At 39.2% G+C, this 11,740-nt stretch overlaps 2 protein-coding genes across 2 annotated transcripts; one reads left to right on the top strand and one right to left on the bottom strand.

Moving 5' to 3' along the window:
* The first annotated feature begins 1,443 nt into the window (after nucleotides 1-1,443).
* On the top strand, nucleotides 1,444-7,099 carry LOC134749521 (nucleolar protein 8). The gene is made up of 8 exons (XM_063684480.1): nucleotides 1,444-1,745; nucleotides 1,833-1,957; nucleotides 2,111-2,422; nucleotides 2,997-3,176; nucleotides 3,250-3,488; nucleotides 4,233-4,522; nucleotides 5,246-5,482; nucleotides 6,873-7,099. The coding sequence occupies exons 1-8, from the start codon at nucleotides 1,559-1,561 to the stop codon at nucleotides 7,046-7,048; spliced, it is 1,746 nt and encodes a 581-aa protein (XP_063540550.1). The 5' UTR covers nucleotides 1,444-1,558; the 3' UTR covers nucleotides 7,049-7,099.
* A 1,844-nt stretch (nucleotides 7,100-8,943) lies between these two features.
* On the bottom strand, nucleotides 8,944-10,287 carry LOC134749702 (small ribosomal subunit protein uS9m). The gene has a single exon (XM_063684720.1). The coding sequence runs from the start codon at nucleotides 10,199-10,201 to the stop codon at nucleotides 8,999-9,001; it is 1,203 nt and encodes a 400-aa protein (XP_063540790.1). The 5' UTR covers nucleotides 10,202-10,287; the 3' UTR covers nucleotides 8,944-8,998.
* Between the last annotated feature and the right edge of the window lie 1,453 nt (nucleotides 10,288-11,740).

Here is an 11,740-nt window from a genome sequence, read left to right as displayed (position 1 = left end):
TAGCTTTTTAAGTGCACCGTAGAGTAACTTATTCATACTGTACCTTTAACAGGTTTTTGATAAGTTTTCAGGGGACCTACCGGAAAACTCGAATCCGAAATTTCGTTATCTAGCTGCCTCTTTATCGCTCGAATACGCAAGTGACAGAGATGTTAGATAACGAAAGTTCGATTTTCTTGTTTCGCGATAGACCCTCAGATTGTGATAGTGGCGCCACCTACGCCGAGTTTCGCGTAATAACCCTATTATTAAATAAAAAAAGTGATATACTACACGAACGTTTTTTTTTTTCATTTCCTATTTGGTACATGACTAGAAACTATACTTAGTCTTTTAGAAACTATACTTAGTCTTTTAGCATTAGAAAAAACGGTAAACCATTTCCATGTGTCTTTTTATTGACAAGTTTTTTTATAAATATACCAATATTTTACTTATGAAAGCAAAAGTATGTAAATGATCGTATATTATATTTGTTGTGACTTATTTTCAAAGTGTTTTTCGATAAAACGACACGTTAAGATCGCTCGCCTTCTTTCTAATGATAAAAAAACGAGAGGTATAGTTAGACGGTTCTGAGTGGTAGACTGCAAATGAGATAAAAGCTATATTAGGTACATGCATTAATCCTCATATCAGGCGGCTCTTTGATTCCAAGGATTGCATAATTTTTATAATTTTTAATGATTTTTAGAATATGAAAATTATAAAAAGTATAAAAGTTATGCAATCCTTGTATTCAACGAGCCGCCTGCTACAGATTTCTTGAAATTGCCGCGTTTTTTCAGGTTCAACTTTCATTAGCCAGACTATTATCAATTTGCCAATTTCGTGATTATTACGCGGCACACACACACGCACGCACGGCACGGCACATAAACTTATGCATAATTTATCGATATAAAAAGTCGACACAGTTACATCCCTAGCAAATTATCAAACTTATGACACCGTACGTAAATGAGAAATAACAAGCATAAATGCATGTCTTTTCGGCACATTATCTAATTCGTAAGGAAGTAAAGTACGGGTATACATATTTGCGAAGCATTTTTGCCCGACTTCTATGCTTTAGTCATAATTCTGAGTCTCTATGTATGAAAAATGTCCATCAAAAAACAGTAATTAGGCGGCGCCACCATACACCGAAATACTACCAAAAACAACCTACGTAATTTGGTCGGGTTATTTGTTGGTTCATGTTATACAAATGTCCCAGAGTCTAACTAGCGCCACCAGAGAGATTAGGAACTATTATTTAAAGCTGAAAGCGGTCACTTTTGCAACAATTCTGCCATAAGAGATTGGCCTCCTTTCTATACCATCCATATTTCGAACTATGGAAAAGACCACCATCTACACTAGCGCCCCTAGCGGCGAATTCATGCGCGTTAGCCCTCATTAGTAAGTCAATGTCAAAATTTGATCAAAATCCATATGTACATCCGTGTCAAAATCACATTACAAAACATAACCTAGAATTTGTACCAGAAATTATAAATTTTCCAATAAAAATGGTGTAGTGAAATTATTGCACACAATAAGCAATTCAATTATAATGTCCCAAACAAGACTTTTCGTCGGAAACCTTCCTAACGATTTTGAAGAAAACGAGCTGCGCTCTGTGTTCTCTAAATTTGCAGAAGTAACCAACTTAGATATTAAATCTAAACCTGCAGCAGAAAATGAAACATCTAAATTTGCATTCGTTACAATATCCGGCGCTAATAATGATGTTGAAGCTTGTAAGTATTATTGCTATTATTTCTGTTTTAATGACAGCATTATAGCAGAATTTAGTATATTGTACTATTTTATTAATTTACTTTCAGGTATCAGATACTTCGGTAATACAGATTTTAACGGCAGCAAACTTTATGTGACCAGAGCTCGAGAGAGCTTTCTTGAACGATTGCAAAGGGAAAGACAAGAAAAGGAACAGAAAGATGCAGAAAAGGTAAAAAGATTTGAAAAACTGTAACTTAATTTTTTATTATGATACCGAAATTCTTTTTATTCTTTTCTAGCTTAGAAAACTTACACCTATCTATCTTTTTAATTGTTTGCTATATTACAAAATTAATCAAAAATTTTATTTATATAATACCAGCACAAGAGCCACAAGGAACCATCAAAAAAACATCCTGTTATTAAATTAGGCGAAGGATTTAACCCAAGAAAACGGAAAATTGATATTAACCAAAATGGAATCCAGCCGATTAGAAATATCAAGGAACACCATGACCATAAAGTTAACATCCATAAACCACCTGGTGATGGACCTTTCAATAAAGAACAAGCGGTATCTGCAGAAGACAAAAAGAAACTAGAATCAAGCAAGAAGAGAATGGAATCCATGATGAAAAAACGACAAGAATTTAAAAGTAAACAACAAATAATCAAAACGGGATTGATAGACATTGTAAGTGTCATTCATTTATTCATCATTCAGTCTTTCTTTTGTATAGTTTAGCCAAGATCATCATTTTGAAGTCCTAACACAGTCAACCCACTTAGCTACTTCTGTGCGGCACTTGTCTTCTTCTTTTCATCCTGTTACCCTCTTCCGGGGTGTGCTCGAATCATATCTTCTAGCCGCCCAGAGACTTATAAAAAGGACTCCTATTCTGTTCTAATTTGAATCTTGGTTTTGACAAATCAAAATTGCATTTGTCCTGGCAAGTCTTGATGTCTGAGCAGCTAGAGGATATTCCTCCACTAACTCAGGTCCTGGGCAGTTTGGGTAACCTCCTCACACCCCATCCCCAATACACCCAGCTCTTGCTTCACAGAATGGTGCCAAGTAAATTTAGAGTGTTTCCATGTTGATAGGTGGGTTTCAGGTTTCCTGAGGATATGCCCAATCCAATGCCATTTCTGCATCTGGATCTCTTTGTGTATGGGTGTTTGTCCGGTTATTCTCCATAAGTGAGTGTTTGTGATCCTGGCACTTGTCAGTATAGCAAAATAATCTAATCACCTTTGTCTTTCCACAGGATAAGAAACCCAATAAAAAACTAAGATTTTCTGACACAGAGGATGATCTACAAGAATGTGCCAAACACCCTCAACAAAAAAAGCAAGCAAAGAAAAATACACTTTTTGATGATGATGAGAGTGATGGAGAAGTTAACTTTGAAATAAAAAAGCAGTATGAAGGCAAGAAAGGACAGAAGGTAGTTTCACTGTTTAAAAGTACTAAATTTGTTTTGTAGTGTAGGTAAAATATTTTACAGGATGTATTTAAAGGTTTTAGATTTACAATCGAGGTACAAATCTGACAAACGCTTTGTCTTAGATGAAAGGTTCATTGAAGATGACCAAACGGAGGATGAAGCTGAGGAAATCAACAGAGATAGGGATCCAAGTGAACCTGTTGAAGGCACACAAGGGGATGAAAAGACAAAGCAGATAAAGATATTGGAGGATGTTCTTGGTGTAGCAATCATAACACATGCAAGTAAACCTGACAAGGACAAGAAAGCTAAGTAAGTATATGTTCATTATTTTTTTACATCATCTAATTTTGTATGGGTCAGATATGTCTGAAGCCTTCTCTAATTCATGTAATATTCATAAATTGCATAACTATTTTTGAACACTATTATAGTATAGCTCGGACTCCCTTAACCCTGGTATTAAAAGTCATCTAGATTTTTTTTACTTTTAGGTCAGTGATGATAAAAAAGATTGTTTTTTTTTTAATACTACGTCGGTGGCAAACAAGCGTACGGCCCGCCTGATGTTAAGCAGTCTCCGTAGCCTATGTACGCCTGCTGCTCCAGAGGAGTTACATGCGCGTTGCCGACCCTAACACTCCTCTCCCTCGTTGAGTTCTGGCAACCTTACTCATCGGCAGGAACATAACACTATGAGTAGGGTTTAGTGTTATTTGGCTGCGGTTTTCTGTAAGGTTTGAGGTACTTCCCCAGTTGGGCTCTGCTGTAGATCTGGAATGACATCCGCTGTCCTGTGCCCTACCACACAAAGCGAGAGGTCATTCACAGTGCCCATGCCTCTCTTTTGGATGTAGTTTAAGGACATACCCGGGTCCATTATCCGGGTTGGTTAATTTTTAAGCTCTCAGCCTACTTTGGCCTTATATTAGGACAGCACACAGGTGTCACAGGTGCCTGTGCTTGTGTGTGTGCACCTAAAACTCCCTATTTGATGTCATCTATTCTGTCTACATACAATAGATAAATAACAAAAGTACTTGCTCCTTTTTCTAGGCCAAGTATGGGAATGATAAGATTTGATCCAATGAATCCAGAACATGCTAAATTTGTGGTTCCCATGGAAGAGGTGAAACAGGAATCCAAAAAACCTAAAAAGAAAGTAAAAGAGGTCTCTGAACCAGCTCTACTGCAGCCAGAAGTCCCAAAAGTAGAGGTTTCAAAGGAGCAGTTTTACAAAAGTGAAATAACTAAGGAAGCTTTTGAGCAACCTGCTGAAGGATTCAGACTTAGAAGCCTTTTCAATAGGGATGATGATGCAGGAGAGGATGACACTGTTTCTCAAGGTACGTACATGTATGAATGATGGAGACAGATTCTCATAACATCCTTCAGAGAACAGACCTTTAAATTGTCCTATTTGTCCTTGAGGAAAAATCCTTTCTTTCTTCAATTCTTGACAGCACAATATAATATGAGGACATAAATGACATAGATGTTTCACTTACTTGCATTATCTATAATATTTATTATACATTATTGTATAAAAGAGTAACAAAATGCCATATTCCGTCTGAACATCTCAAACTCCGGTGACCTCGTTTGCTGCGCGATTTGTTTTTTTTTGTTTTTTCATTTATTTTTCAAAGGCACATATACATAATTAATTTCAAAATTACTCTCTCTGTGTGATTACGTTACAAATACATAAGTCTTAAAGATAGATAAAGACAAACGATTCATAGCTAATTAAAGCGTAACGCGTTTATGAATAATGCCATTAGCCTTTATGCATCCTCAGGGCTGTAGCTTTCAAGAAGCACGTATAAAATGCTTACCACGGATGCTTGCCGCAGTCGCGCATAATTATATTGCTGTTCCACTCGCACATTTATAACATTGTCATTGACTGCCGGCATCATGAGCGAAACGGCAATATATTTACGCCGTGCGATAAAGATAGGAACAGGCGGGTACCAATGTACGATATTGACAACCGACAATAAGTACCCTTTTGATTTAAAATGGTACATTTACTTAGATTAAATATTAGCTTTTTCTTATTTCAGGTAAAACGGAACAAGATAGCTACACACCAGTACAACCTCAAAAGCAAAAAAAAGTGAAAAATCCATTGGATCCTGGTGAAAAAAATCCTTTTGTTTATGATTCATCTGAATCTGAAGCGGAGGATGAAGATCCCGAGAATGACACCAATACAGGAAAAGATGTACCACAACTTACAGAAGTCAAGGCAGTGTGGAAAGAGAACTTATTTTTTTCCAAAGACGACATTCGTCTGAAAGGTATCAATATTTTTTACCTTACGCGTATAATTGAATGCCTATAATTCTATGGGTACCTACAATTAATATAAAATTGCGGACCTATTCAAATCATCGTGAGCGTCAGCATGGCGGGTGGACCTCAGCGATTTCAACGAATTATTTATAAACATATTGTACCTTCTGTGTACCTTGAAAAAAACACCAGTGTACTTCTCCCTAAAACGAGATATTTAACAAAGAAGGCCCACCCCCATTCTGACGTCAGGATGGCGGGTGAACCTATGAAATCTTGCATTGTACCGCACTAAAAGTATACAGTTATATACTGTGTAAACTTTCATTAGAAATCAGTATAATCTATTCCTAAAACGAGCTAGGCTTAAAACAAGGTCCACCCGTCTTTAGTAATTTGACAATAATTGCAGTTATTTAACTAAAACCATAAGACCATCATATTCATAACACATATCGGCATATAACCCACAGAAAGCTAAATTTATCGGACTTATGTGGCCTCGCTCTGCATTTTCTATCGCATGTATAACCTCCGAGTGCTCCGAGGAATTGTTCGTATTAATCCCTGCCGCTTCTTTTCGCTATTGTCCTACGCGACAACATTACCATCCTCATCACTTAGATAGTTGGCGGTCCTCTACTGTGCGTTTCTCCAGAAACTTCCTGCCTCGCACAGCTAAACTGTGGAATGAACTGTCGCCTGCGGTATTTCCGGACCGATACGACCTTCAAACCTTTAAGAAAAGAGAGTACTCCCATCTTAAAGGCCGGCAACGCACTTACAACCCCTCAGGCGGTCTAGCATAAGTTGCGTTCTCGCGCGCGACTCCATACATCTAGCGCGACTTCAAGTATGGACTCGCGCGCGAGAACGCAACTTATGCTAGACCGCCTGGTGTTGCTGGGGTCCATGGGCGGCGGTAATCGCTTACCATCAGGTGATCCGTCTGCTCGTTTGCCTCCTATATCATAAAAAAAAATGTCTGCGAGTATCGCTAAGCACCACACACGCAACGATAGCAAAATACAATATAATTGGCCCACCCTGTATATATCGCTCTCTGTCTAGCACCTACAATCTACATTGTGATAGAGACGAAATATACCGACCGATCATCGCAAGGCATCTGCACATTGAGATAAGATATCGGCAGTCTCGGCAGATACCAATACATATATTACAGCTTCCTGTAAATAGTACGTAAAAGATATCGCCGTATCTGTCGATATATTATCGCTCCATCTGTGGGGCTTTAATATTTATATAAATGTAATCATTCTGGTTTTTCACTCAAGTAAACTAGAGTGAGAGAGTGTCGGGTAGTGGAGAGTTTTCTGCGTGGAAGGAAATAGCAAGCTGCAAGTTATTAAATTTTTTCTTTGTACTTTACAGACGGTTTGGCATTCTTCAGTAACATTGGCTTACACGACGCACCAAAGGAGCGAAGAGAACTTAAATCAGTGATGAAGAAGCGCATCTACAACACGACACGAAAGAACCAAATGTTCAAGAAGAAGATTGGTGGCAGAAAGAAATCTATGAAAAAGAGTTACAAAAAGAAAAGCTGATTTATAAAAATATGCCATAAACATTGTTACATAAAATGTCCATATATCAGATTGGTTTTGTTTTTGATTATCTTCATCCTGTTTGCACAGAATCCAGAGGGATAAATACCTTGCTTTAAAGATTCTCTATTCTCATAAGATATATCTTTATCAGCTTTCTATACCTTAGTCTCATGTCTCCTCCCGTCCCGTTTCAGCTTGTCTTCATGCTAGCTCCTAGCCCAATGCAGATTGGAAACGTTATAGGCTTTGAATTGAATTGCATGCTACAGTTCATACATGAGGCGGGGACAGATGGGAATACGCTACTTAGTGAGTTGCTGACAGTTAAGATTTTTAGTGTACAAATTCATTGCCACCCAGCCAGCCACACAAGACATCCGCGCCAAGCAACGAACATTTAAAGCTGTACAGTACAACGATCCCGATCCCGACTATCGGGTCGTCCGGCCTGGGAAGCTGGGAACGAAACCATAAAATACCCGATAGTCGGGTTTTCGGTATTGAATGTGTTAAGCTAAGCAAAAAATGTTGGTAAAAGTTTGCCACTAACCAAAAGAATTAGATTTTTTTCGAAGATTTAATTCCTAGCAAGCTGGAAATAGTTTTTCCGCTCGGAAATGGTCGCATTTTGTTCGTAAATCGAAAACGCAAAGTGCCTAATCTTTATCCCAGCGACGACAACGCACGGCCGCCGTGCGTCCGGTGCGGACGCAGAAGGCAAAAATGAAATTCGTATGATTCATTTTACGATTCGTGCTGTAAGAAGAGCGTATGTGGGGCACCCGGGCGGAAAACGTCCGTCTATTGGCGTCCCAGATGCTGCTGGACTTGCTGGAGTGACGAAGCCCTAAAAAACCTGTCCGCCCTCGGGATATAATACCCAACTGGCGTGAATTGGCGCAGAACAGAATAGGGCAGAGTGGCGCTCAGAGGCCAAGATCCTTTTTAGTAGTAGTATAATTATGTTGAAATCCAAAAACTCCTATTCACCAGTGATCCACTAAACCTTACCTTGATAGTGACATTGTAACTGATAGTGGGTTCCTTCTACATCAAGTGGTTTGGCAATCCAAGGAAAAATGTATCTCCCAAGGCTCCCAAATTTATGCACACCTCCTGGGATTACGCAAACTCTCTCTCTTCTTCCTCGCGTTGTCCCGGCATTTTTGCCACGGCTCATGGGAGCCTGGGGTCCGCTTTGCAACGAATCCCAAGAATTGGCGTAGGCACTAGTTTTTACGAAAGCGACTGCCATCTGACCTTCCAACCCAGAGGGGAAACTAGACCTTATTGGGATTAGTCCGGTTTCCTCACGATGTTTTCCTTCACCGAAAAGCGAGTGGTAAATATCAAATGATATATTATTTCGTACATAAGTTCCGAAAAACTCATTGGTACGAGCCGGGGTTCGAACCCGCGACCTCCGGATTGCAAGTCGCACGCTCTTACCGCTAGCACAGATTATATAATACTATCCGCTAGGCCACCAGCGCTTCACGCATTTATTACCAAATAAGATAAATAAATATTATAGGGACATTCTTACACAAATTGACTAAGTCCCACGGTAAGCTCGAGAAGGCTTGTGTTGCGGGTACTCAGATAACGATATATATACAAATACTTAAATACATAGAAAACATCCATGACTCAGGAACAAATATCGGTGTTCATCACACAAATAAATGCCCTTACCGGGATTCGAACCCAGGACCATCGGCTTCACAGGCAGGGTCACTACCCACTAGGCCAGACCGGTCGTCAATGAAGGTATTAAAACGATTTTCGGCTTGCTGGGTAATTCCTCAAAATGCTTATTTATCTAATTTGATTGGCCTACAATGACAACGTACAAGTATAAAATTTACATAATTCATGAAAAAAGAAACGCATTGTAATAAAATTACATTTACTCATACTATTTTTACTTTATTCTAAGAAAACAAATTAACGCCTCTTCCAAGTAGGCTTTTTCCTGGCTCCTGGCTGTCCAGGCTTCTTGCGCTCGCGGCGGCGATGGTCACGCGTCAGCAGGCCCGCTACCTGCATCTTCTCCAACATGTCTTTGTCCACAAAGCTGCGGAGCCCCCATGCAATACCCCACCTGATTGCTCCCGACTGGCCTGAAGGACCCCCACCCTCAACATTACATTCCACATCCACACGGTCCTGGAGTCCTGTGAATACTAAAGGAAACAACACTTGTTCCCTAGGCTGTATGTCTGTAAAATAAGTTAAATCTTTTCCATTTATTGTAATTTTGCCAGCTCCCGGTGACCTTATAGTGACATCACCTCTTGCTTTTTTTCTTAAGCATTCATATGTTGTGACAAAAGCTCTGCCTTCAGCATCATAAGCAGGTTTTGGGATCTCCAAGGCAAATTTTTGAGACACTAGCGGCTTACGGTATTTTTCAATGAACTCTGTATGTCTGTATGAGTTAGGTAAAGAAACAAGCCTCTCCATAGCTAGCAGAAAATTGTCATATTCAAGGTCTGAGAGTCCTTCAACCAGCATCTGCTCCAGTTGCTCCTTGTTCACCCACACACTGCTGACAAGGTTCATGGAACCATTAGGGTCAGGTGTAGCTTGTTTCCTGATCACTCTATCCTCAAACTTGTTGAGGTCTTGTATGTTCTCAACAGCATCATACAACAGCTTGTAGTAATTTGGCTTGCCAGTGTAAAATAAAAAGTGGTGCGGCCTGCCGGCTTCATCAAACTCTGCAGCCTTTCGTGCTGGAAAAACTTCTTCCGGTGGCTTCATCAAAGGTCGAGCGGCTCGGTCATATATGCCACTAGGGAACAAATACTCTATGGCTCTGTCCACATCTTTTTGAGTAAAAGTTTCGGGGTCTTCACCCATCATATTAGCAAGATGTCTTTTGCCTATTTTATACTCAAATTCCTGCCTTTTCATGAACTCGTCATGTGCTTGAGCTCTCTCTAAATAAGATTTCATAGCTTTACTTATCTTTTTCTTTTTACTTAAAGTCTCCCAATCGGTCATATTATTAATAATAGATTCAGTACTTGGAGTACTGCTGCTACTTCGGCTTACATTGTGCACAAGTGGACCTCGATTGTGAAGATTAATTCCTTTAGTAGCAGCGCATAAGTGTTTAATGCCGTAGTTAATGATACGCGACATTTCTCGTTTTTATATATAATATTCACATATTTATATATTTTCAGCATTCAGTAAATAATTATAGGTTAAGTTAGTGTTGTAGATGACAGTTTTGGATAGAGCATAAAATTCCGGTTTTATAGAGCCCTCCACACTCGTGCGCGAAACTCAGTGTGGAGTCTAGTTCGCTAATCAGCGAAATCGACTCCACACTCGCGTTCGCGGCTTCTCTGGAGCGGTTTATCGGTTTTTATTTTGCTACCTATTGTGTGCAATCGAATTAAGGGTCTTTTACACGTTCGTGTCGTATATATACTGTAATAGAGACGTGTTCAGGGTGGTTCAGGGCTATAACTTTCTATATACTTACCCTATGGTAGGCTCCCAGAGGCCGCTCCGATATATTTGAAGGACCCTCTACACTCGTGCGCTAATCTGCGAACGCGAATGTGGAGTCTAATCAGCGAAATCGATTCCACACTCGGGTTCGCGGCTTCGCGCCGCGTAGTCTGGAGCGGGCTTGATGGCGACTGTACTTGACCGAAATGAGGGCTAACGCGTATGAATTCGCCGCTAGGGGCGCTAGTGTAGATGGTGGTATTTTCCATCTCAGAATAATGACTAAAGCATAGAAGTCGGGCAAAAATGCTTCGCAAATATGTATACCCGTACTTTACTTCCTTACGAATTAGATAATGTGCCGAAAAGAGATGCATATATGCTTGTTATTTCTCATTTACGTACGGTGTCATAAGTTTGATAATTTGCTAGGGATGTAACTGTGTCGACTTTTTATATCGATAAATTATGCATAAGTTTATGTGCCGTGTAAAATAATAATCACGAAATTGGCAAATTGATAATAGTCTGGCTAATGAAAGTTGAACCTGAAAAAACGCGGCAATTTCAAGAAATCTGTTGCAGGCGGCTCGTTGAAATGAAATGAAATGCGTGGAATACAAGGATTGCATAACTTTTACACTTTTTATAATTTTCATATTCTAAAAATCGTTAAAAAGTATAAAAATTATGCAATCCTTGGAATCAAAGAGCCGCCTGATATGAGGATTAATGCATGTACCTAATATAGCTTTTATCTCATTTGCAGTCTACCACTCAGAACCGTCTAACTATACCTCTCGTTTTTTTATCATTAGAAAGAAGGCGAGCGATCTTAACGTGTCGTTTTATCGAAAAACACTTGGAAAATAAGTCACAACAAATATAATATACGATCATTTACATACTTTTGCTTTCATAAGTAAAATATTGTTATATTTATAAAAAAACTTGTCAATAAAAAGACACGTGGAAATGGTTTACCGTTTTTTCTAATGCTAAAAGACTAAGAATAGTTTCTAGTCATGTACAGTCAGCTGCAGAGAAAAGGCACCCCCCTGCATACAAAGTTCTGTAAATTAGTATGGACGTGGGGTACCTTTTCTCTGCAGCTGACTGTACCAAATAGGAAATAATAAAAAAAAACGTTCGTGTAATATTTTTTTATTATTTAATAATAGGGAATATTACGCGAAACTCGGCGTAGGTGGCGCCATTATC

The sequence above is a fragment of the Cydia strobilella genome, chromosome 18 (assembly GCF_947568885.1).
Source record: "Cydia strobilella chromosome 18, ilCydStro3.1, whole genome shotgun sequence".
Lineage (NCBI taxonomy): Eukaryota > Metazoa > Arthropoda > Insecta > Lepidoptera > Tortricidae > Cydia > Cydia strobilella.
This window is presented reverse-complemented; position numbering and strand designations above follow the sequence as displayed.